The sequence below is a fragment of the Salvelinus namaycush genome, unplaced genomic scaffold (genome assembly GCF_016432855.1).
Source record: "Salvelinus namaycush isolate Seneca unplaced genomic scaffold, SaNama_1.0 Scaffold1999, whole genome shotgun sequence".
NCBI lineage: Eukaryota > Metazoa > Chordata > Actinopteri > Salmoniformes > Salmonidae > Salvelinus > Salvelinus namaycush.
Genome location: NW_024058784.1, coordinates 8,472 through 34,667, shown reverse-complemented (window position 1 = coordinate 34,667; position 26,196 = coordinate 8,472). Strand labels below are relative to the sequence as shown.

At 42.5% G+C, this 26,196-nt stretch overlaps 1 protein-coding gene across 3 annotated transcripts in view; it reads right to left on the bottom strand.

Annotated features, from left to right (window-relative positions):
* Window positions 1-25,124, bottom strand: part of LOC120037967 (high mobility group nucleosome-binding domain-containing protein 3-like) — a 31,866-nt gene extending 6,742 nt beyond the window's left edge. Inside the window, exons 1-5 of one of the 3 annotated variants that reach the window (XM_038983902.1) lie at window positions 25,030-25,124; window positions 16,256-16,336; window positions 15,490-15,519; window positions 11,255-11,308; window positions 10,957-11,061 (exon numbers count right to left, since the gene is read on the bottom strand). In XM_038983902.1, the coding sequence (XP_038839830.1) occupies window positions 10,957-11,061; window positions 11,255-11,308; window positions 15,490-15,519; window positions 16,256-16,336; window positions 25,030-25,044 (285 nt within the window). In that variant the 5' untranslated portion in view covers window positions 25,045-25,124. The remainder of the gene's footprint in view (window positions 1-10,956; window positions 11,062-11,254; window positions 11,309-15,489; window positions 15,520-16,255; window positions 16,337-25,029) is intronic. The other 2 variants (XM_038983903.1, XM_038983904.1) reach the window with 2 other exon arrangements.
* Between the last annotated feature and the right edge of the window lie 1,072 nt (window positions 25,125-26,196).

Below are 26,196 nucleotides of genomic sequence, written 5' to 3'. Positions count from 1 at the left end.
TGGCTATTTATTTCTTTATTTGGTCGAATTTGTGATAGCTAGTGATGGAGTAAGAAACTGATGGAGTTAGAAAAGTGGTGTCTTTTGCTAACGTGGTTAGCTAATAGATTTACATATTTTGTCTTCCCTGTAAAACATTTTAAAAATCGGACATGTTGGCTTGATTCACAAGATGTATACCTTTCATATGCTGTATTGGACTTGTTAATGTGTGAAAGTTAAATATTAAAAAAATATATATTTTGAATTTCGCGCCCTGCACTTGAGCTGGATGTTGTCATAAGTGTACCGGTGTCGGGCTGCAGCCATAACAGGTTTTAACACACTGTACATACTGAAGGGTGGTCCTGCTAGCTAGTTAGCAGTATCACTAGTAGTCCTGATGTGTTAACACACTGTACATACTGAAGGGTGGTCCTGCTAGCTAGTTAGTAGTATCACTAGTAGTCCTGATGTGTTAACACACTGTACATACTGAAGGGTGGTCCTGCTAGCTAGTTAGTAGTATCACTAGTAGTCCTGATGTGTTAACACACTGTACATACTGAAGGCTGGTCCTGCTAGCTAGTTAGTAGTATCACTAGTAGTCCTGATGTGTTAACACACTGTACATACTGAAGGCTGGTCCTGCTAGCTAGTTAGCAGTATCACTAGTAGTCCTGATGTGTTAACACACTGTACATACTGAAGGCTGGTCCTGCTAGCTAGTTAGCAGTATCACTAGTAGTCCTGATGTGTTAACACACTGTACATACTGAAGGCTGGTCCTGCTAGCTAGTTAGTAGTATCACTAGTAGTCCTGATGTGTTAACACACTGTACATACTGAAGGGTGGTCCTGCTAGCTAGTTAGTAGTATCACTAGTAGTCCTGATGTGTTAACACACTGTACATACTGAAGGGTGGTCCTGCTAGCTAGTTAGTAGTATCACTAGTAGTCCTGATGTGTTAACACACTGTACATACTGAAGGCTGGTCCTGCTAGCTAGTTAGCAGTATCACTAGTAGTCCTGATGTGTTAACACACTGTACATACTGAAGGGTGGTCCTGCTAGCTAGTTAGTAGTATCACTAGTAGTCCTGATGTGTTAACACACTGTACATACTGAAGGCTGGTCCTGCTAGCTAGTTAGTAGTATCACTAGTAGTCCTGATGTGTTAACACACTGTACATACTGAAGGCTGGTCCTGCTAGCTAGTTAGCAGTATCACTAGTAGTCCTGATGTGTTAACACACTGTACATACTGAAGGCTGGTCCTGCTAGCTAGTTAGCAGTATCACTAGTAGTCCTGATGTGTTAACACACTGTACATACTGAAGGCTGGTCCTGCTAGCTAGTTAGTAGTATCACTAGTAGTCCTGATGTGTTAACACACTGTACATACTGAAGGCTGGTCCTGCTAGCTAGTTAGCAGTATCACTAGTAGTCCTGATGTGTTAACACACTGTACATACTGAAGGCTGGTCCTGCTAGCTAGTTAGCAGTATCACTAGTAGTCCTGATGTGTTAACACACTGTACATACTGAAGGCTGGTCCTGCTAGCTAGTTAGTAGTATCACTAGTAGTCCTGATGTGTTAACACACTGTACATACTGAAGGGTGGTCCTGCTAGCTAGTTAGCAGTATCACTAGTAGTCCTGATGTGTTAACACACTGTACATACTGAAGGCTGGTCCTGCTAGCTAGTTAGTAGTATCACTAGTAGTCCTGATGTGTTAACACACTGTACATACTGAAGGCTGGTCCTGCTAGCTAGTTAGCAGTATCACTAGTAGTCCTGATGTGTTAACACACTGTACATACTGAAGGCTGGTCCTGCTAGCTAGTTAGCAGTATCACTAGTAGTCCTGATGTGTTAACACACTGTACATACTGAAGGGTGGTCCTGCTAGCTAGTTAGTAGTATCACTAGTAGTCCTGATGTGTTAACACACTGTACATACTGAAGGGTGGTCCTGCTAGCTAGTTAGCAGTATCACTAGTAGTCCTGATGTGTTAACACACTGTACATACTGAAGGGTGGTCCTGCTAGCTAGTTAGTAGTATCACTAGTAGTCCTGATGTGTTAACACACTGTACATACTGAAGGCTGGTCCTGCTAGCTAGTTAGCAGTATCACTAGTAGTCCTGATGTGTTAACACACTGTACATACTGAAGGCTGGTCCTGCTAGCTAGTTAGTAGTATCACTAGTAGTCCTGATGTGTTAACACACTGTACATACTGAAGGCTGGTCCTGCTAGCTAGTTAGTAGTATCACTAGTAGTCCTGATGTGTTAACACACTGTACATACTGAAGGCTGGTCCTGCTAGCTAGTTAGCAGTATCACTAGTAGTCCTGATGTGTTAACACACTGTACATACTGAAGGCTGGTCCTGCTAGCTAGTTAGTAGTATCACTAGTAGTCCTGATGTGTTAACACACTGTACATACTGAAGGCTGGTCCTGCTAGCTAGTTAGCAGTATCACTAGTAGTCCTGATGTGTTAACACACTGTACATACTGAAGGCTGGTCCTGCTAGCTAGTTAGCAGTATCACTAGTAGTCCTGATGTGTTAACACACTGTACATACTGAAGGCTGGTCCTGCTAGCTAGTTAGCAGTATCACTAGTAGTCCTGATGTGTTAACACACTGTACATACTGAAGGCTGGTCCTGCTAGCTAGTTAGTAGTATCACTAGTAGTCCTGATGTGTTAACACACTGTACATACTGAAGGGTGGTCCTGCTAGCTAGTTAACAGTATCACTAGTAGTCCTGATGTGTTAACACACTGTACATACTGAAGGGTGGTCCTGCTAGCTAGTTAGTAGTATCACTAGTAGTCCTGATGTGTTAACACACTGTACATACTGAAGGCTGGTCCTGCTAGCTAGTTAGTAGTATCACTAGTAGTCCTGATGTGTTAAAACACTGTACATACTGAAGGCTGGTCCTGCTAGCTAGTTAGTAGTATCACTAGTAGTCCTGATGTGTTAACACACTGTACATACTGAAGGCTGGTCCTGCTAGCTAGTTAGTAGTATCACTAGTAGTCCTGATGTGTTAACACACTGTACATACTGAAGGCTGGTCCTGCTAGCTAGTTAGCAGTATCACTAGTAGTCCTGATGTGTTAACACACTGTACATACTGAAGGCTGGTCCTGCTAGCTAGTTAGCAGTATCACTAGTAGTCCTGATGTGTTAACACACTGTACATACTGAAGGCTGGTCCTGCTAGCTAGTTAGTAGTATCACTAGTAGTCCTGATGTGTTAACACACTGTACATACTGAAGGCTGGTCCTGCTAGCTAGTTAGCAGTATCACTAGTAGTCCTGATGTGTTAACACACTGTACATACTGAAGGCTGGTCCTGCTAGCTAGTTAGCAGTATCACTAGTAGTCCTGATGTGTTAACACACTGTACATACTGAAGGCTGGTCCTGCTAGCTAGTTAGTAGTATCACTAGTAGTCCTGATGTGTTAACACACTGTACATACTGAAGGCTGGTCCTGCTAGCTAGTTAGTAGTATCACTAGTAGTCCTGATGTGTTAACACACTGTACATACTGAAGGGTGGTCCTGCTAGCTAGTTAGTAGTATCACTAGTAGTCCTGATGTGTTAACACACTGTACATACTGAAGGGTGGTCCTGCTAGCTAGTTAGTAGTATCACTAGTAGTCCTGATGTGTTAACACACTGTACATACTGAAGGCTAGTCCTGCTAGCTAGTTAGCAGTATCACTAGTAGTCCTGATGTGTTAACACACTGTACATACTGAAGGGTGGTCCTGCTAGCTAGTTAGTAGTATCACTAGTAGTCCTGATGTGTTAACACACTGTACATACTGAAGGCTGGTCCTGCTAGCTAGTTAGTAGTATCACTAGTAGTCCTGATGTGTTAACACACTGTACATACTGAAGGCTGGTCCTGCTAGCTAGTTAGCAGTATCACTAGTAGTCCTGATGTGTTAACACACTGTACATACTGAAGGCTGGTCCTGCTAGCTAGTTAGCAGTATCACTAGTAGTCCTGATGTGTTAACACACTGTACATACTGAAGGCTGGTCCTGCTAGCTAGTTAGTAGTATCACTAGTAGTCCTGATGTGTTAACACACTGTACATACTGAAGGCTGGTCCTGCTAGCTAGTTAGCAGTATCACTAGTAGTCCTGATGTGTTAACACACTGTACATACTGAAGGCTGGTCCTGCTAGCTAGTTAGCAGTATCACTAGTAGTCCTGATGTGTTAACACACTGTACATACTGAAGGCTGGTCCTGCTAGCTAGTTAGTAGTATCACTAGTAGTCCTGATGTGTTAACACACTGTACATACTGAAGGGTGGTCCTGCTAGCTAGTTAGCAGTATCACTAGTAGTCCTGATGTGTTAACACACTGTACATACTGAAGGCTGGTCCTGCTAGCTAGTTAGTAGTATCACTAGTAGTCCTGATGTGTTAACACACTGTACATACTGAAGGCTGGTCCTGCTAGCTAGTTAGCAGTATCACTAGTAGTCCTGATGTGTTAACACACTGTACATACTGAAGGCTGGTCCTGCTAGCTAGTTAGCAGTATCACTAGTAGTCCTGATGTGTTAACACACTGTACATACTGAAGGGTGGTCCTGCTAGCTAGTTAGTAGTATCACTAGTAGTCCTGATGTGTTAACACACTGTACATACTGAAGGGTGGTCCTGCTAGCTAGTTAGCAGTATCACTAGTAGTCCTGATGTGTTAACACACTGTACATACTGAAGGGTGGTCCTGCTAGCTAGTTAGTAGTATCACTAGTAGTCCTGATGTGTTAACACACTGTACATACTGAAGGCTGGTCCTGCTAGCTAGTTAGCAGTATCACTAGTAGTCCTGATGTGTTAACACACTGTACATACTGAAGGCTGGTCCTGCTAGCTAGTTAGTAGTATCACTAGTAGTCCTGATGTGTTAACACACTGTACATACTGAAGGCTGGTCCTGCTAGCTAGTTAGTAGTATCACTAGTAGTCCTGATGTGTTAACACACTGTACATACTGAAGGCTGGTCCTGCTAGCTAGTTAGCAGTATCACTAGTAGTCCTGATGTGTTAACACACTGTACATACTGAAGGCTGGTCCTGCTAGCTAGTTAGTAGTATCACTAGTAGTCCTGATGTGTTAACACACTGTACATACTGAAGGCTGGTCCTGCTAGCTAGTTAGCAGTATCACTAGTAGTCCTGATGTGTTAACACACTGTACATACTGAAGGCTGGTCCTGCTAGCTAGTTAGCAGTATCACTAGTAGTCCTGATGTGTTAACACACTGTACATACTGAAGGCTGGTCCTGCTAGCTAGTTAGCAGTATCACTAGTAGTCCTGATGTGTTAACACACTGTACATACTGAAGGCTGGTCCTGCTAGCTAGTTAGTAGTATCACTAGTAGTCCTGATGTGTTAACACACTGTACATACTGAAGGGTGGTCCTGCTAGCTAGTTAACAGTATCACTAGTAGTCCTGATGTGTTAACACACTGTACATACTGAAGGGTGGTCCTGCTAGCTAGTTAGTAGTATCACTAGTAGTCCTGATGTGTTAACACACTGTACATACTGAAGGCTGGTCCTGCTAGCTAGTTAGTAGTATCACTAGTAGTCCTGATGTGTTAAAACACTGTACATACTGAAGGCTGGTCCTGCTAGCTAGTTAGTAGTATCACTAGTAGTCCTGATGTGTTAACACACTGTACATACTGAAGGCTGGTCCTGCTAGCTAGTTAGTAGTATCACTAGTAGTCCTGATGTGTTAACACACTGTACATACTGAAGGCTGGTCCTGCTAGCTAGTTAGCAGTATCACTAGTAGTCCTGATGTGTTAACACACTGTACATACTGAAGGCTGGTCCTGCTAGCTAGTTAGCAGTATCACTAGTAGTCCTGATGTGTTAACACACTGTACATACTGAAGGCTGGTCCTGCTAGCTAGTTAGTAGTATCACTAGTAGTCCTGATGTGTTAACACACTGTACATACTGAAGGCTGGTCCTGCTAGCTAGTTAGCAGTATCACTAGTAGTCCTGATGTGTTAACACACTGTACATACTGAAGGCTGGTCCTGCTAGCTAGTTAGCAGTATCACTAGTAGTCCTGATGTGTTAACACACTGTACATACTGAAGGCTGGTCCTGCTAGCTAGTTAGTAGTATCACTAGTAGTCCTGATGTGTTAAAACACTGTACATACTGAAGGCTGGTCCTGCTAGCTAGTTAGTAGTATCACTAGTAGTCCTGATGTGTTAACACACTGTACATACTGAAGGCTGGTCCTGCTAGCTAGTTAGTAGTATCACTAGTAGTCCTGATGTGTTAACACACTGTACATACTGAAGGCTGGTCCTGCTAGCTAGTTAGCAGTATCACTAGTAGTCCTGATGTGTTAACACACTGTACATACTGAAGGCTGGTCCTGCTAGCTAGTTAGTAGTATCACTAGTAGTCCTGATGTGTTAACACACTGTACATACTGAAGGCTGGTCCTGCTAGCTAGTTAGCAGTATCACTAGTAGTCCTGATGTGTTAACACACTGTACATACTGAAGGCTGGTCCTGCTAGCTAGTTAGTAGTATCACTAGTAGTCCTGATGTGTTAACACACTGTACATACTGAAGGCTGGTCCTGCTAGCTAGTTAGCAGTATCACTAGTAGTCCTGATGTGTTAACACACTGTACATACTGAAGGCTGGTCCTGCTAGCTAGTTAGTAGTATCACTAGTAGTCCTGATGTGTTAACACACTGTACATACTGAAGGGTGGTCCTGCTAGCTAGTTAGCAGTATCACTAGTAGTCCTGATGTGTTAACACACTGTACATACTGAAGGGTGGTCCTGCTAGCTAGTTAGTAGTATCACTAGTAGTCCTGATGTGTTAACACACTGTACATACTGAAGGCTGGTCCTGCTAGCTAGTTAGCAGTATCACTAGTAGTCCTGATGTGTTAACACACTGTACATACTGAAGGGTGGTCCTGCTAGCTAGTTAGCAGTATCACTAGTAGTCCTGATGTGTTAAAACTTCTTATGGCTGCAAGGGATAGTATTGAGTAGCCAGTGAAATCGTGCCCATTTCAAACGGCCTCGTACTCAATTCTTGCTCGTACAATATGGATATTATTATTATTATTGGATAGAAAACACTCTCTAGTTTCTAAAACCGTTGGAATTATTTCTCTGAGTGAAACAGAACTCCTTTGGCAGCACTTTCCCTGACCAGGAAGTAGAATGTCAGAAATATATGCTCTCTTCAACTTCCTGCCTATACATGGTCATGACACGTAGGAGTCTACGTACACTCCATACGCCTTCCTCTGGGTGTCAAGATGATGTGAGAGAAGAAATGTTGTGTTTATCTTGGTCTGGGGTGGAATAAAAGCTATTTCTTTGACGTGACCATCCACTTCCGGTACTCTGAAGCGCGCGACTTGGAAGTGCGATTGCCTTCTGTTTTGCTGCCGTAATGGATGACTAACATCTCCGGCTCGGATTTTATTTGATACATGTGACCATATCATCGTAATGTATGTTTTTTCAATATAGTTTAATCAGATTATTGAAATTTTTTCGGGAGTTTTGCCGTGTTGCGTTCTCTGACTGTGTTTACGTTGGAGAGATCTGTGCCACTCGGCTAGTGCCCATGCTAAATGAAGAGGGAAATTTGCCGTTCTGAATCCAAACAACGACTCATCTGGACAAAGGACACCTTGTTCAACATTCTGATGAAAGATCAGCAAAAGTAAGATCCAATTTATGATGTTATTTCATATATCTGTCGTAGTCGCCGGCGCCCAAGTGTTTCTATTGTGCTAAGCTAAGCTAATATAACGCTACATTTTGTTTTCGCTGTAAAACACTTAATAAATCGGAAATATTGTCTGGCATCACAAGATGCCTGTCTTTCATTTACTGTACACTATGTATTTTTCAGAAATGTTTTATGATGAGTAATTAGGTATTTGACGTTGGTGTCTGTAAATATTATGGCTGCTTTCGGTGCAATTTCTGATTGTAGCTGAAATGTAAACTATGATTTATACCTGAAATATGCAAATGTTTCGAACAAAACATATGCTATACAGAAATATGTTATCAGACTGTCATCTGATGAAGTTTTTTCTTGGTTAGTGGCTATTTATTTCTTTATTTGGTCGAATTTGTGATAGCTAGTGATGGAGTAAGAAACTGATGGAGTTAGAAAAGTGGTGTCTTTTGCTAACGTGGTTAGCTAATAGATTTACATATTTTGTCTTCCCTGTAAAACATTTTAAAAATCGGACATGTTGGCTTGATTCACAAGATGTATACCTTTCATATGCTGTATTGGACTTGTTAATGTGTGAAAGTTAAATATTAAAAAAATATATATTTTGAATTTCGCGCCCTGCACTTGAGCTGGATGTTGTCATAAGTGTACCGGTGTCGGGCTGCAGCCATAACAGGTTTTAACACACTGTACATACTGAAGGGTGGTCCTGCTAGCTAGTTAGCAGTATCACTAGTAGTCCTGATGTGTTAACACACTGTACATACTGAAGGCTGGTCCTGCTAGCTAGTTAGCAGTATCACTAGTAGTCCTGATGTGTTAACACACTGTACATACTGAAGGCTGGTCCTGCTAGCTAGTTAGTAGTATCACTAGTAGTCCTGATGTGTTAACACACTGTACATACTGAAGGCTGGTACTGCTAGCTAGTTAGTAGTATCACTAGTAGTCCTGATGTGTTAACACACTGTACATACTGAAGGGTGGTACTGCTAGCTAGTTAGCAGTATCACTAGTAGTCCTGATGTGTTAACACACTGTACATACTGAAGGGTGGTCCTGCTAGCTAGTTAGTAGTATCACTAGTAGTCCTGATGTGTTAACACACTGTACATACTGAAGGCTGGTCCTGCTAGCTAGTTAGCAGTATCACTAGTAGTCCTGATGTGTTAACACACTGTACATACTGAAGGCTGGTCCTGCTAGCTAGTTAGTAGTATCACTAGTAGTCCTGATGTGTTAACACACTGTACATACTGAAGGCTGGTCCTGCTAGCTAGTTAGCAGTATCACTAGTAGTCCTGATGTGTTAACACACTGTACATACTGAAGGGTGGTCCTGCTAGCTAGTTAGTAGTATCACTAGTAGTCCTGATGTGTTAACACACTGTACATACTGAAGGCTGGTCCTGCTAGCTAGTTAGTAGTATCACTAGTAGTCCTGATGTGTTAACACACTGTACATACTGAAGGCTGGTCCTGCTAGCTAGTTAGTAGTATCACTAGTAGTCCTGATGTGTTAACACACTGTACATACTGAAGGGTGAGCACACACCCATTTCACACAATTACTGTGTAGTAACAAAGACACACAATGTTAGTGCCCACACACACACTCAGTTTACAGCACACAGTGGTTAAATCACACAAACTGCATCCCAAATCGCACTCTATTCCCTAGGTCTAGGGCTAGGTCTAGGGCTAGGTCTAGGGCTAGGTCTAGGTCTAGGTCTAGGGCTAGGGCTAGGGCTAGGTCTAGGTCTAGGTCTAGGTCTAGGTCTAGGGCTAGGGCTAGGTCTAGGGCTAGGTCTAGGTCTAGGTCTAGGTCTAGGGCTAGGGCTAGGTCTAGGTCTAAGTCTAGGTCTAAGTCTAAGTCTAGGTCTAAGTCTAGGTCTAGGTCTAGGTCTAAGTCTAGGGCTAAGTCTAGGGCTAAGTCTAGGGCTAAGTCTAAGTCTAGGGCTAAGTCTAGGGCTAAGTCTAAGTCTAGGGCTAAGTCTAGGGCTAAGTCTAGGGCTAGGGCTAAGTCTAGGGCTAAGTCTAGGGCTAAGTCTAGGGCTAAGTCTAGGGCTAAGTCTAGGGCTAAGTCTAGGGCTAAGTCTAGGGCTAAGTCTAAGTCTAGAGTAATGCCCTACGGAGGGAATAGAGTGCCATTTGGGAGACCGCCTAACAACTCTGGTTCAAATCCACAGCACTCTGTCGGTCTGTCATACCGTTGACTCGGACTGTCTCACTCTGGCCTCTGACAGACATGGAGTAGGGAGCTAGACTTCTGTAGTAGGTCACACTGACACTGGAGCGGGACACACAGATCTGTGTGTGTGTGTGTGTGTGTGTGTGTGTGTGTGTGTGTGTGTGTGTGAGACAGATATTGAGACAGGGAGAACATTGAAGGCATGTTAGATGATTATAATCCCACCACCCTTCCCTCCTCTCCTTCTACCTTCTCTCCAACCTCTGATGGAGGTGTGGCCTAGCGTACCTCTCCTTCTACATTCTCTCCAACCTCTGATGGAGGTGTGGCCTAGCGTACCTCTCCTTCTACATTCTCTCCAACCTCTGATGGAGGCGTGGCCTAGCGTACCTTCCTTCTACATTCTCTCCAACCTCTGATGGAGGTGTGGCCTAGCGTACCTCCTCTCCTACATTCTCTCCAACCTCTGATGGAGGTGTGGCCTAGCGTACCTCCTCTCCTTCTACATTCTCTCCAACCTCTGATGGAGGTGTGGCCTAGCGTACCTCCTCTCCTTCTACATTCTCTCTAACCTCTGATGGAGGCGTGGCCTAGCGTACCTCCTCTCTTTCTACATTCTCTCCAACCTCTGATGGAGGCGTGGCCTAGCGTACCTCCTCTCCTTCTACATTCTCTCCAACCTCTGATGGAGGTGTGGCCTAGCGTACCTCCTCTCCTTCTACATTCTCTCCAACCTCTGATGGAGGTGTGGCCTAGCGTACCTCCTCTCCTTCTACATTCTCTCTAACCTCTGATGGAGGCGTGGCCTAGCGTACCTCCTCTCTTTCTACATTCTCTCCAACCTCTGATGGAGGCGTGGCCTAGCGTACCTCCTCTCCTTCTACATTCTCTCCAACCTCTGATGGAGGCGTGGCCTAGCGTACCTCCTCTCCTTCTACATTCTCTCCAACCTCTGACGGAGGTGTGGCCTAGCGTACCTCTGTCATGGTCTGTCGGTTATGGGAGGGGCCATCCTCCCTCTTCACCTTAGCTCCTCCTTTCTTTCCCTTCATGGCCTTGTCGTCCACCTTGTCCACCGGCTTCTAGGCAGACAGAGCCAATCAGAACACAGCATAGAAACAGAGACTACCAATCCCAACAGAGGACAGAGACAACCAATAAAAACAGCTCTGAGAACAATCAAATGGACAAAAACTTTGAGACTTTAAAACAAACATGCATTTATGGATACATGCTTTAACACGTGGACAGTGTGTGTGTGCTCGATGGCATTACCTTGGCGATAGCCTTCTTAGGCTTGACCTCAACCGGTTTGGGAGGAGCTGGTTTCTGTAGGTCAGAGAGAGAGAGCCATTAGCTTTAGCATTAGCCTAGCATAAAGAGTGGGGAAACGCTATAGAATTAGCTTAGTTTAGCTTAGCCTAGCACAGAGAGTGGGAAACACCATACAATTATCTAAGTTTAGAATGGGGCATTTCTATAGAATTAGCTTAGCTGAGTGAATTGGACATTTCAATGGAATTAGCTTAGCTGAGTGAATGGGGCATTTCTATAAACTTAGCTTAGCAAAGACAATGGGAAAATACCATAGAAATAGCTTAGCATAGGACTATATGTATAACCTGAACAATAGTGTATTGTGGGCTATAGGTAAGGCCATACAATACCCACTAGTAGAGGGCAACACCTCAGCTGAAGGTACGCACACACAGCTTAATCAATGCAAACTTAAAAGTATATTTAACATATTTAACAGTATATTTAACCCATATCTTTAAATCATCATTATGTAAACAGGGAAGGCTATAATTGGATCCTTTCGTTATTAAAATGACTCAAATAGAGCCGTGAGAACCTGTTGGTTAATAATCTGTAATAACATAATCACATAATCAGGTATAACAGTATGGAATAATATGATAATAATAATATAATAATAATATGGAAATAAGGTAATGTATTAACATTATTACATGATTACTGTAATAATGTGTTATATAAACATGACTGTAATAATGTGTTATATAAACATGACTGTAATAATGTGTTATATAAACATGACTGTAATAATGTGTTATATAAACATGACTGTAATAATGTGTTATATAAACATGACTGTAATAATGTGTTATATAAACATTACTGTAATCATGTTATATAAACATTACTGTAATAATGTTATATAAACATTACTGTAATAATGTTATATAAACATGGCTGTAATAATGTTATATAAACATGGCTGTAATAATGTTATATAAACATGGCTGTAATCATGTTATATAAACATGGCTGTAATCATGTTATATAAACATTACTGTAATCATGTTATATAAACATTACTGTAATAATGTTATATAAACATTACTGTAATGTTATATAAACATTACTGTAATGTTATATAAACATTACTGTAATGTTATATAAACATTACTGTAATAATGTGTTATATAAACATTACTGTAATAATGTGTTATATAAACATTACTGTAATAATGTGTTATATAAACATTACTGTAATAATGTGTTATATAAACATTACTGTAATAATGTGTTATATAAACATTACTGTAATCATGTGTTATATAAACATTACTGTAATCATGTGTTATATAAACATTACTGTAATCATGTGTTATATAAACATTACTGTAATCATGTGTTATATAAACATTACTGTAATCATGTGTTATATAAACATTACTGTAATCATGTGTTATATAAACATTACTGTAATCATGTGTTATATAAACATTACTGTAATAATGTGTTATATAAACATTACTGTAATAATGTGTTATATAAACATTACTGTAATAATGTGTTATATAAACATTACTGTAATAATGTGTTATATAAACATTACTGTAATAATGTGTTATATAAACATTACTGTAATAATGTGTTATATAAACATTACTGTAATCATGTGTTATATAAACATTACTGTAATCATGTGTTATATAAACATTACTGTAATAATGTGTTATATAAACATTACTGTAATCATGTGTTATATAAACATTACTGTAATCATGTGTTATAGGCATATAAACATGTTGATAATAAAGTGCTAACGTTTACAACAAGCTGAAGATACCAAGACCATGTGTCCCAAATGAAACCCTATTCTTTATGGGGTCAAAATTAGTGCACTACAAAGAGAATACGTGCCCTTTGAGATCCAAGCCACGTGTGCCATGTTTGAAGACAGTGAAATCACAACAGACAGAGGATGAACAGAACAGATAGATATCAAGTCTGGTAAAGGAAATGAGGACGAGAGGGCGAAAAAGCAAGCGCAGGATCAGAAGGAACCTGCAGGGACCTTTTCCCACCACCACCTTTATCTGTCATGATACCCTGATGACATTAACACTGTAACTAGTTATGATTTCTACCGACTATAACTAGTTATGATTTCTACCGACTATAACACTGTAACTAGTTATGATTTCTACCGACTATAACACTGTAACTAGTTATGATTTCTACCGACTATAACTAGTTATGATTTCTACCGACTATAACACTGTAACTAGTTATGATTTCTACCGACTATAACACTGTAACTAGTTATGATTTCTACCGACTATAACAAGTTATGATTTCTACCGACTATAACACTGTAACTAGTTATGATTTCTACCGACTATAACACTGTAACTAGTTATGATTTCTACCGACTATAACACTGTAGCTAGTTATGATTTCTACCGACTATAACACTGTAACTAGTAATGATTTCTACCGACTATAACTAGTTATGATTTCTACCGACTATAACACTGTAACTAGTTATGATTTCTACCGACTATAACTAGTTATGATTTCTACCGACTATAACACTGTAACTAGTTATGATTTCTACCGACTATAACACTGTAACTAGTTATGATTTCTACCGACTGTAACTAGTTATGATTTCTACCGACTATAACACTGTAGCTAGTAATGATTTCTACCAACTATAACTAGTTATGATTTCTACCGACTATAACACTGTAACTAGTTATGATTTCTACCGACTATAACTAGTTATGATTTCTACCGACTATAACACTGTAACTAGTTATGATTTCTACCGACTATAACACTGTAACTAGTTATGATTTCTACCGACTATAACACTGTAACTAGTTATGATTTCTACCGACTATAACACTGTAACTAGTTATGATTTCTACCGACTATAACACTGTAACTAGTTATGATTTCTACCGACTATAACACTGTAACTAGTAATGATTTCTACCGACTATAACACTGTAACTAGTAATGATTTCTACCGACTATAACTAGTTATGATTTCTACCGACTATAACACTGTAACTAGTTATGATTTCTACCGACTATAACTAGTTATGATTTCTACCGACTATAACACTGTAACTAGTTATGATTTCTACCGACTATAACACTGTAACTAGTTATGATTTCTACCGACTGTAACTAGTTATGATTTCTACCGACTATAACACTGTAGCTAGTAATGATTTCTACCAACTATAACTAGTTATGATTTCTACCGACTAACACTGTAACTAGTTATGATTTCTACCGACTATAACACTGTAGCTAGTTATGATTTCTACCGACTATAACACTAACTAGTTATGATTTCTACCGACTATAACTAGTTATGATTTCTACCGACTATAACACTGTAACTAGTTATGATTTCTACCGACTATAACACTGTAACTAGTTATGATTTCTACCGACTATAAAACACTGTAACTAGTTATGATTTCTACCGACTATAACACTGTAGCTAGTTATGATTTCTACCGACTATAACACTGTAACTAGTTATGATTTCTACCGACTATAACTAGTTATGATTTCTACCGACTATAACTAGTTATGATTTCTACCGACTATAACTAGTTATGATTTCTACCGACTATAACACTGTAACTAGTTATGATTTCTACCGACTATAACTAGTTATGATTTCTACCGACTATAACACTGTAACTAGTTATGATTTCTACCGACTATAACTAGTTATGATTTCTACCGACTATAACACTGTAACTAGTTATGATTTCTACCGACTATAACTAGTTATGATTTCTACCGACTATAACACTGTAACTAGTTATGATTTCTACCGACTATAACTAGTTATGATTTCTACCGACTATAACACTGTAACTAGTTATGATTTCTACCGACTATAACACTGTAGCTAGTTATGATTTCTACCGACTATAACACTGTAACTAGTTATGATTTCTACCGACTATAACACTGTAGCTAGTTATGATTTCTACCGACTATAACACTGTAACTAGTTATGATTTCTACCGACTATAACACTGTAACTAGTTATGATTTCAGATCCTAATATCATATCTGGTGGCAGTGAGAAACTATGACCCACAGACTGCTTCTGGTGGAGCAGCGAGGAGGGAGAGAGCAAGGAGAGGAGAGGAGAGGAGGGAGGGAGGGAGGGAGGGAGGAAGGGGAGGAGGGAGGAAGGAAGAGGGGATGATTAAACTTACCGATGACAACCTCTCTGACCGTCTGGTGGGCTACAGAAAGAGAGAGATAGGGGGAGAGAGAGAGACAGTAAGAGAGAGAGAGAGAGAGAGTGAGAGACGGGGAGAGAGAGAGAGGGGAGAGAGGGGGGTAGAAAGAGAGAGGGGGATTGATAGGGGGAAAGAGAGAAAGGGGGAGAGAGAGGGGGGAGAGAAAGCGACAGCAAGAGAGAGAGGGAGAGTGAGAAAGAGAGCGTGAGAGACGGGGGAGAGAGAGAGGTGAGAGAGAGAACGGGAGAGAGGGGGTAGAAAGAGAGAGGGGGATTGATAGGGGGAAAGAGAAAGGGGGAGAGAGAGGGGGGAGAGGAGGAGAGGGGACAGGGGGCATATCAGTTGTGTGTTGAGGGTCTGATAGTGTACTAGGGGTAGTGAGGAGGGGTAGTGTACTAGGGGTAGTGTACTAGGGGTAGTATACTAGGGGTAGTGTACTAGGGGTAGTATACTATGGGTAGGTCTACTATGGGTAGGTCTACTATGGGTAGTGTACTAGGGGTAGTGTACTAGGGGTAGTATACTAGGTGTAGTATACTAGGGGTAGTGTGGATAGTGTGTATAAATAAAATATAAAGATACCTCTTCATGTATCAGTGTGTATGAGCGTTTGCTGTATGTGTGTGTGTGTGTGGTGACTGCGATACATAATGAGCGTGTTTGCGGTTGTGTAAAACACACACACTGCACACTGCACACACACACACACACACTACACACACACACACAGAGCTCCTACCTCCTGCTTAGTGACCTCCTGCTTAGTGACCTCCTGCTTAGTGACTTTAGAGACGTCCTTGGCACCGGCCCCTTCGGCAGACTAGAAGAAGCAGAGAGAAGAGTGAAAACACACCTGGTATCCACGACTGAGACGTCTGTTACGTTGTACGGTCAGCCAGTGGTCACCAACCTTTTCTGAGTGAAGATCACGTCCACAGTCAAAAAGCCAGCCGAGATCTACTGCTCACATTTGACTTAAAACATGAAGCTAATAGTAGTTGTGTAGGAATGAGGTTTGTGCAGTAGACTTAATGCATTATTACCTCACATTGGCTATATGCCTGGTCTGACAATAACATTATACTCAGAACATGTTATAATTCAACACTCTTTGATAACAAAACAGATCAGTTGGTGCAGCACTTGCGAGGCAACAGCTGAGCATAAATCGAGCAAATAATTAAATTTTTATTTTACTGGACTGATGGTATGTGACACCGGCATGTGATGTCATGGTGCTTTCAAGACAACTGGGAACTCTGGAAAAAACGAGTTTCCGAGTCAGATGACCGTTCAAAACTATTTTTCCTAGTAGGATCTCGTTTTTTTCCCCCAGAGTTCCCAGTTCTTGAACGCATTAAAGTCGGAGATTTCCGAGTTCCCATTTGCTTTGAACACAGCATTAGTCTCAGCAGAGGGAGGGAGAGAGCGGCAGAGGGTCTGCCTCTGGGTAGTGGGTAGTACACACAAATTCATATTGTACCTAATGACCAGAGAAAGTGAAATATTCCTTGATATTTAAATAGACATGACGAACTGCTAATAATAATAAAAAACGCTGGGCACAGGAGGATGGTGGCACATTAATACCCATCATGAGGTTGCTACAACCTAGTCTATGAATGGACGTTTACGGAGTAGGTGCACAGGTCGAGAGGATTGAGTGATCAAGGTGACAGTGAAACATTAAACACGGCCTTGCACACTCTTGCCTGCATCTAGCTGACCTAGTGTGTAATCATCAGTACAACAGTTGCAAATGAGAGTTTCTATTGGACAAATTCATTTATGTTTATCCTCGTTTCATTATGTTCCGTTTAAGAAATGTTTTTCAACAGAATCAGCGCAATGAATACACTCCTGATCACACGCAAACACAGTTCACTGTCATAGCAGCCACATACAAACAGCATGATCACTGTCATAGCAGCCACATACAAACAGCATGATCACTGTCATAGCAGCCACATACAAACAGCATGATCACTGTCATAGCAGCCACATACAAACAGCATGATCACTGTCATAGCAGCCACATACAAACAGCATGATCACTGTTATAGCAGCCACACGCAAACACAGTTCACTGTCGTAGCAGCCACATACAAACAGCATGATCACTGTCATAGCAGCCACACGCAAACACAGTTCACTGTCATAGCAGCCACATACAAACAGCATGATCACTGTCATAGCAGCCACACGCAAACACAGTTCACTGTCATAGCAGCCACATACAAACAGCATGATCACTTACAATGAATACACTCCTGATCACACGCAAACACAGTTCACTGTCATAGTGGCCACATACAAACAGCATGATCACTGTCATAGCAGCCACATACAAACAGCATGATCACTGTCATAGTGGCCACATACAAACAGCATGATCACTGTCATAGCAGCCACATACAAACAGCATGATCACTGTCATAGCAGCCACATACAAACAGCATGATCACTTTGCTTGTTGTATGTACAATTCCTTCTCGCATCTATCTACGTGCTCTCCTCCTCTCACCTTTTCCCTTCGCCTGTGAACTTGAGTGCACAACACATCAGCTGTCTTTGACCAGGGGAAAAACCCTTTCCAAGCCAAACCTTCATATCATGACCGCGAATCACAACACACAGCCTACATTGTTGTCTCGTCATAGTCAACAAAGAACTAACGCGTTATTAAACCCGCTACAATCATGCAGTGCATTTGAGCAGTTACACTAGCGGGCCCCGGTGGCAATACATTAATAAAACCAGAAGCTTACCTTGGAAGAGTTCCTGTGTTGGATAGCCATAGCCAGCTAGCTAACATAGCATCCCTCTCTGAGCTAGGTGTTTTTTAAAATTTAACCTTTATTTACAATGATGGCCTACCAGGGAACAGTGCCTTGCTCAGGGGCAGAACAACAGATTTTTACCTTGTCAGCTCGGGGATTCGATCCAGCAACCTTTCGGTTACTGGCCCAACGTTCTAACCTGCCGCGTAGGCTAAACTAGCTAGCTGCATTTGACACCAGCTAAGTAAGTGAAAGTGAAAGTAAAATATATATATTCTATGATAGCTCTCCCTCTCTCTGCTCTCTTACTCTCTCTCTAATTTTGGAAGAAATTAAGTTGTTGAAAAATGTTTACAACTATTGTCTTTCTCTCTTTAATCAACTACTCACCTCATTTTATACACTGCAGTGTTAGCTAGCTGTAGCTTATGCTTTCAGTACCAGATTCATTCTCTGATCCTTTGATTGGGTGGACACCATGTCAGTTAATGCTGCAAGACCTCTGATATGTTAGAGGACGTCCTCCGGACGTTCTCATAATTATTCTGTAAGTCTATGGAAGTGGGTGAGAACCATGAGCCTCCTAGGTTTTGTATTGAAGTCAATGTACCCAGAGGAGGACGGAAGCTAGCTGTCCTCCGGCTACACCATGGTGCTACCCTACAGAGTGCTGTTGAGGCTACTGTAGACCTTCATTGCAAAACAGTGTGCTTAAAATAATTATTTGGTGACGTGAATATATTTAGTATAGTTTTATCGAAAAAGGATAACTTTTTTAATGTTTCACTATTTACATTTTTCTGAAATTTACTGAGGAGGATGGTCCTCCTCTGACGAGCCTCCACTGGTGTATGTGTGTGTTTGTACCCCAGATCGGACCTGGAGAATCAGGAAGTTTCATGACTAATAGTAATTATGACTGGAGAGGAGATGAGTAGAGATCATGACTATCAGCAGATACTATCGCTCAGCCTCAGGGACAGTGCTACCAGAGGTCTCGTCACAGTCCCCAATTCCAGAACAGACTATGGGAGGCGCACAGTACTACATAGAGCCATGACTACATGAAACTCTATTCTACATACGGTAACTGATGCAGCAGTAGAATTAGATTTTAAAAAACAGATTAAAAAACACCTTATGGAACAGCGGGGACTGTTCCATACATAGGCACAGACACATGCATTCACACACAAACACATGGATTTAGTACTGCAGATATGTGGTAGTGGTGGAGTAGGGGCCTGAGGGCACACAGTGTGTTGTGAAATCTGTGAATGTATTGTAATGTTTTAAAATTGTATAAACTGCTTAATTTTGCCAGACCCCAGGAAGAGTAGCTTCTGCCTTGACAGGAACTAATGGGGATCCATAATAAACCCCAGGAAGAGTAGCTGCTGCCTTGGCAGGAACTAATGGGGATCCATAATAAACCCCAGGAAGAGTAGCTGCTGCCTTGACAGGAACTAATGGGGATCCATAATAAACCCCAGGAAGAGTAGCTGCTGCCTTGGCAGGAACTAATGGGGATCCATAATAAACCCCAGGAAGAGTAGCTGCTGCCTTGGCAGGAACTAATGAGGATCCATAATAAACCCCAGGAAGAGTAGCTGCTGCCTTGGCAGGAACTAATGGGGATCCATAATAAACCCCAGGAAGAGTAGCTGCTGCCTTGGCAGGAACTAATGGGGATCCATAATAAACCCCAGGAAGAGTAGCTGCTGCCTTGGCAGGAACTAATGGGGATCCATAATAAACCCCAGGAAGAGTAGCTGCTGCCTTGGCAGGAACTAATGGGGATCCATAATAAACCCCAGGAAGAGTAGCTGCTGCCTTGGCAGGAACTAATGGGGATCCATAATAAACCCCAGGAAGAGTAGCTGCTGCCTTGGCAGGAACTAATGGGGATCCATAATAAACCCCAAGAAGAGTAGCTGCTGCCTTGACAGGAACTAATGGGGATCCTTAATAAACCCCAGGAAGAGTAGCTGCTGCCTTGGCAGGAACTAATGGGGATCCATAATAAACCCCAGGAAGAGTAGCTGCTGCCTTGGCAGGAACTAATGGGGATCCATAATAAACCCCAGGAAGAGTAGCTGCTGCCTTGACAGGAACTAATGGGGATCCATAATAAACCCCAGGAAGAGTAGCTGCTGCCTTGACAGGAACTAATGGGGATCCATAATAAACCCCAGGAAGAGTAGCTGCTGCCTTGGCAGGAACTAATGGGGATCCATAATAAACCCCAGGAAGAGTAGCTGCTGCCTTGGCAGGAACTAATGGGGATCCATAATAAACCCCAGGAAGAGTAGCTGCTGACTTGGCAGGAAGTAATGGGGATCCATAATAAACCCCAGGAAGAGTAGCTGCTGCCTTGGCAGGAACTAATGGGGATCCATAATAAACCCCAGGAAGAGTAGCTGCTGCCTTGGCAGGAACTAATGGGGATCCATAATAAACCCCAGGAAGAGTAGCTGCTGCCTTGGCAGGAACTAATGGGGATCCATAATAAACAATAGGCAGGTAGACAGGCAGACAGGTCGGTAGGTAGACAGGCTGGCAGGTAGACAGGTAGGCAGGTAGACGGGTAGACAAGCTGACAGGTGGGCAGGTAGGCAGGTAGACAGGTAGACATGTAGACAGGTAGGCAGGTTGACAGGTAGGCAGGTTGACAGGTAGATAGGCAGACAGGTAAGCAGGTGGACAGGTCGGTAGGTAGACAGGCTGGCAGGTAGACAGGTAGGCAGGTTGACAGGCTCACAGGTAGGCAGGTTGACAGGTAGATAGGCTAGCTATCTTGGGTCTTTCTCTAAAACAGGCTATGCAAACACCCTGGTGGTTTAGCCAGAGGACAATGCATAATTTACATAGCAACAACTTCGCTCTCTGTCTCACTCTCCATGCCCCCACTCTCTCTCTCCATGCCCCCCATCTCTCTCTGCCTCACTCTCTATCCCCCCCTCTCTGCATGCCCCCCCAACCTCTCTTTCTATCTCTGCCTCACTCTCCATGACCCCCCTTTCTCTCTCTCTCTCTCTCTCTCTCCCTCACTTTCCATGCCCCCATCTCTGCTTCTCTCCATGCCCCCCCCTCTCACTCTCTCTCTCTGCCTCACTCTCCATGCCCCCCTCACCCTCTCTCTCTGCCTCACTTTCCATGCCCCCCTCTCTCTGCCTCTCTCCATGCCCCCCCCTCACTCTCTCTCTCTGCCTCACTCTCCATGCCCCCCCTCTCTCTGCCTCTCTCCATGCCCCCCCCTCTCTCTGCCTCTTTCTTCATACGCCCCCTCCCTCTTTCTCTGCCTCACTCTCCATGCCCCCCCCTCTCTCTCTGCCTCACTCTCCATGCCCCCCCTTCTCTCTCTGCCTCACTCTCCATGTCCCCCCCTCTCTCTCTGCCTCACTTTCCATGCCCCCCCCTCTCTCTCTGCCTCACTCTCCATCCTCTCGCTCTATCTCTGCCTCTTTCTTCATACGCCCCCTCACTCTCAATTCAATTTCAATTTAAGGGCTTTATATGTTAACATTGCCAAAGCAAGCAAGTGAACTAGATAATAAACAAAAGTGAAATCAATTATAAAAATGAACAGTAAACATTAAACTCACAAAAGTTTCAAAAGAATAAAGACATTACAGATGTCATATTATATGCAAATAGTTAAAGTACAAAAGGGAAAATAAATAAACATAAATATGGGTTGTATTTACAATGGTGTTTGTTCTTCACCCTTTTCTTGTTCCACACTGTGGTATTTCACCCAGTAGATATCGGACTTTATCGAAATTGGGTTTGTTTTCAAATTTGTGTAGTCTGAGGGAAATATGTGTCTCTAATATGGTCATACATTTGGCAGGAGGTTAGGAAGTGCAGCTCAGTTTCCACCTCATTTTGTGGGCAGTGTGCACATAGCCTGTCTTCTCTTGAGAGCTAGGTCTGTCTACGGCGGCCTTTCTCAATAGCAAGGCTATGCTCACTGAGTCTGTACATAGTCACAGCTTTCCTTAAGCTTGGGTCAGTCACAGTGGTCAGGTATTCTGCCACTGTGTACTCTCTGTTTAGGGCCAAATAGCATTCTAGTTTGCGCAGTTTTTTTGTAAATTATTTCCAATGTGTCAAGTAATTATCTTTTTGTTTTCTCATGATTTGGTTGGGTCTAATTGTGTTGCTGTCCTGGGGCTCTGTGGGGTCTGTTTGTGTTTGTGAACAGAGCCCCAGGACCAGCTTGCTTAGGGGACTCTTCTCCAGGTTCATCTCTCTGTAGGTGATGGCTTTGTTATGGAAGGTTTGGGAATTTAACGGCTCTTTTCTGGATTTTGATAATTAGTGGGTATCGGCCTAAGCCGAGGAAGAGACTGTCCTTCATGCTCTGCATGCATTATTTAGTGTTTTACGTTGTACATAGAGGATATTTTTGCAGAATTCTGTATGCAGAATCTCAATTTGGTTCTTTAACTGATTGAAGTATTTTTAGCCAGAGCCTAATTGGTATGTCAAATGTTATGTTCCTTTTGAAGGCATAGAAGGCCCTTCTTGCCTTGTCCCTCAGATTATTCACAGCTTTGTGGAAGTTACTGATGTTTAGGCAGAGGTATGTATAGTTTTTTTTGTGTGCTCTAGGGCAACGGTGTCTAGATGGAATTTGTATTTGTGGTCCTATAAACTGGACATTTTTTGGAACACTGTTATTTTAGTCTTACTGAGATTTACTGTCAGAGCCCAGGTCTGACAGAACCTGTGCAGAAGATCTATGTGCTGCTGTAGGCCCTCCTTGGTTGGGGACAGAAGCACCAGATCATCAGCAAACAGGAGACATTTGACTTCAGAGTCTAGTAGGGTGAGGCCGGGTGCTGCAGACTGTTCTAGTGCCCTCGCCAATTCATTGTTATATATATTGAAGAAGGTGGGGCTCAAGCTGCACCCCTGTCTCACCTCACGGCCCTGTGGGAAGAAGTGTGTGTGTTTTGGCAATTTTAACCGCGCACCTGTTGTTTGTGTACATGGATTTTATAATGTTGTATGTTTTTCCCCCAACACCACTTTCCATCAATTTGTATAGCAGAACCTCATGCCAAACTGAGTCAAAAGCTTTTTTTGAAATCAACAAAGCATGAGAAGACTTAGCCTTTGTTTTGGTTTGTTTGTTTGTCAATTAGGCTGTGCAGGGTGAATACGTGGTCTGTCGTACGGTAATTTGATGAAAAGCTAATTTGACATTTGCTCAGTACATTGTTTTCACAGAGGAAATGTACGAGTCTGCTGTTAATGATAATGCAGAGGATTTTCCCAAGATTGCTGTTGACGCTTCTCCCACGGTAGTTATTGGGGTCAAATTTGTCTCCACTTTTGTGGATTGGGGTGATCAGTCCTTGGTTCCAAATATTGGGGAAGATGCCAGAGCTAAGGATGATGTTAAAGAGTTTAAGTATAGCCAATTGGAATTTGTGGCCTGTATATTTTATAATTTAATTGAGGATACCATCAACATGTTTTTGCTGTGTGTTCTTTGTTATATTTCCAAAAAGACTGGAGAAGTGGTTTACCCGAATAGTGTGCAGAGGAAGAGGAAGAGTGATTGTCAGATTCCTTCCAAACCACTCATTGTTGAATTTGTGATCTCCGACTTGTTGTGTAATGTCCAATGGCCGACGAGCTCCGATATGTTTTATCTATAATTTCTCTGAATAATAGGATTGAAAAGGATTTGCCAGTAGATGTGATTCATGATGATGACTGCTTGTCTAGCTAGCATGTTACCCAAGATTTTTTTAAAGTATGCTGTTGACATGATCAGTCCAATCAAAGCTACGGCAGAAATAACGTGATTTAACGTCATTTTATCTGTGGCCAATGATCTTGAGCCTTCTTGGACAGGCACTTCTAATGTAAATCTATGGCAGCACGCAAAGGGTCTTGAACTGCCTTGCTCTCCCTGGAGATTCTGCGGTGACAGTGTCCCCATGACTGACGGAACACTGAGCCAATCACCACATAACTAGAGAAAATTACCAACGCCTATGCTCCGTCCTTTCTCTGGCTGCCTCTCCACAGAAAGCACCGAGCCGGGCTCAAACGCCTGCATTTAACAGCTGCCTTACCCAAGAGACCATGCTTCTATGCATCTTTAGCAACTCAAGGATGACATTTTTTTTTTTTACATTGTTTGCAAACTGATCGTTTTAAATGTTTTAGTTAAACAGGTAGGGCAAACAAAATGACAGGTCGCCACAGAGACAGAGGAAGAGACTGTCCTTCTAGAGGGGAAAAACATCTGAAATCCTTCTTCCATCGACAGATTTAAATCCCTACCGGTAGACAGGTCGGCACACTAACACGTTAAAATGCACTAAAGGCACAATAATTTCCAAGTAGTCACGACGGGGATAAAGCGGACACTTCAAACCGCCAGCTGTGGTACCGCACATATCCCTGCCGGTCGGCATTCCGGAGCGCGGTATGGGTGAACAGGGAGTACACACCGGCCATGAAGAGCGAGAGAGAGAGCAGGGGTTTCGACAGAAAACACACCGAATAACATGGAGGAACGCTGCCATGTCCCGCGCATCCCCTTCTAGACTCCCATCAGACCGAAAAGGTCCCAGCTGAACCGTTGTAACAGGCGGTGCTCGGGTTTGGAAACTTTAGCATCAGCTCCCTGCTAAGAGAGACGCCCGCTATCCTGTCTCTCACAGATACAACGGTTTAGAGATTAAAAAAAAAAAACAGAGCGACTCACCTTCCTTTTAGGCATGTTGTTACAGAGATACTATTCCCGTCAGAAAGGATCAAACAGTCCACCCTGCAGGTCCACAGCGCGAGTTTAGAAGTAACCTACCACCAGATACTGGATCAATACTAAACACCTTCTATAATCACATGGTAATCATATGCAGACCTTTATCTCTGCATCCCGCCCGCACATAGGCCAGAACCCGCAAAACCTGCTCCTGTAGTGACAAGGGATTGGTCAAGCCTCCCTGTATGCAAATATCACCGCTGCGCACATTGGTTGAAGCTTGAGAATAGGGATCCTATGGCTTGTCTGATTGGCTACGCACTCTTTGTAAGCAAATCATGGCCTCTCCATGGTGATGACCAGATGTGTAGGTTGAAAGAAAGAGAGAAGAGAAGAGAAGAGAAGGGAAGAGAAGAGAAGAGAAGAGAAGAGAAGAGAAGAGAAGAGAAGAGAAGAGAAGAGAAGGGAAGAGAAGAGAAGGGAAGAGAAGAGAAGAGAAGGGAAGAGAAAAGTAGAGAGGCCAATAGAAAGATGATGGTTCTAAGGTGGTTCTGGGTAGTCTAGGCTGGAAGTAGAGGTCTTCACGGGTCTGGGTGGACCCAATATACCCGAGGCCCAACCTGGGCCCGATTTTCTTTCGGGTCTGAAATTGTAATTTGTCCCTCAGGTCCGGGTTGGGTTCTGTTTGATTGTCATCGGGTCTATCTAACTACAGTTGATAGACCTGAGTGGACCTAAATGGACCCGACCATGGCTCTGCATAGACTATATGAGATATTTATTTTAAGCTAATAAAGTGGATGTATTGACTTATAGAAGTCCTAGCCAACATATAAGGACCTATTTGTTAACCAGAAGAGCAACTTGGCTGATCTATATATTTTTTGTCACTCGGGTCTAATCAGGTCTGGTCCTATTAGGGTATGGGTCGGGTCTAATCAGGCCTGGTCCTATTAGGGTATGGGTCGGGTCTAATCAGGCCTGGTCCTATTAGGGTATGGGTCGGGTCTAATCAGGTCTGGTCCTATTAGGGTATGGGTCGGGTCTAATCAGGCCTGGTCCTATTAGGGTATGGGTCGGGTCTAATCAGGTCTGGTCCTATTAGGGTATGGGTCGGGTCTAATCAGGTCTGGTCCTATTAGGGTATGGGTCGGGTCTAATCAGGCC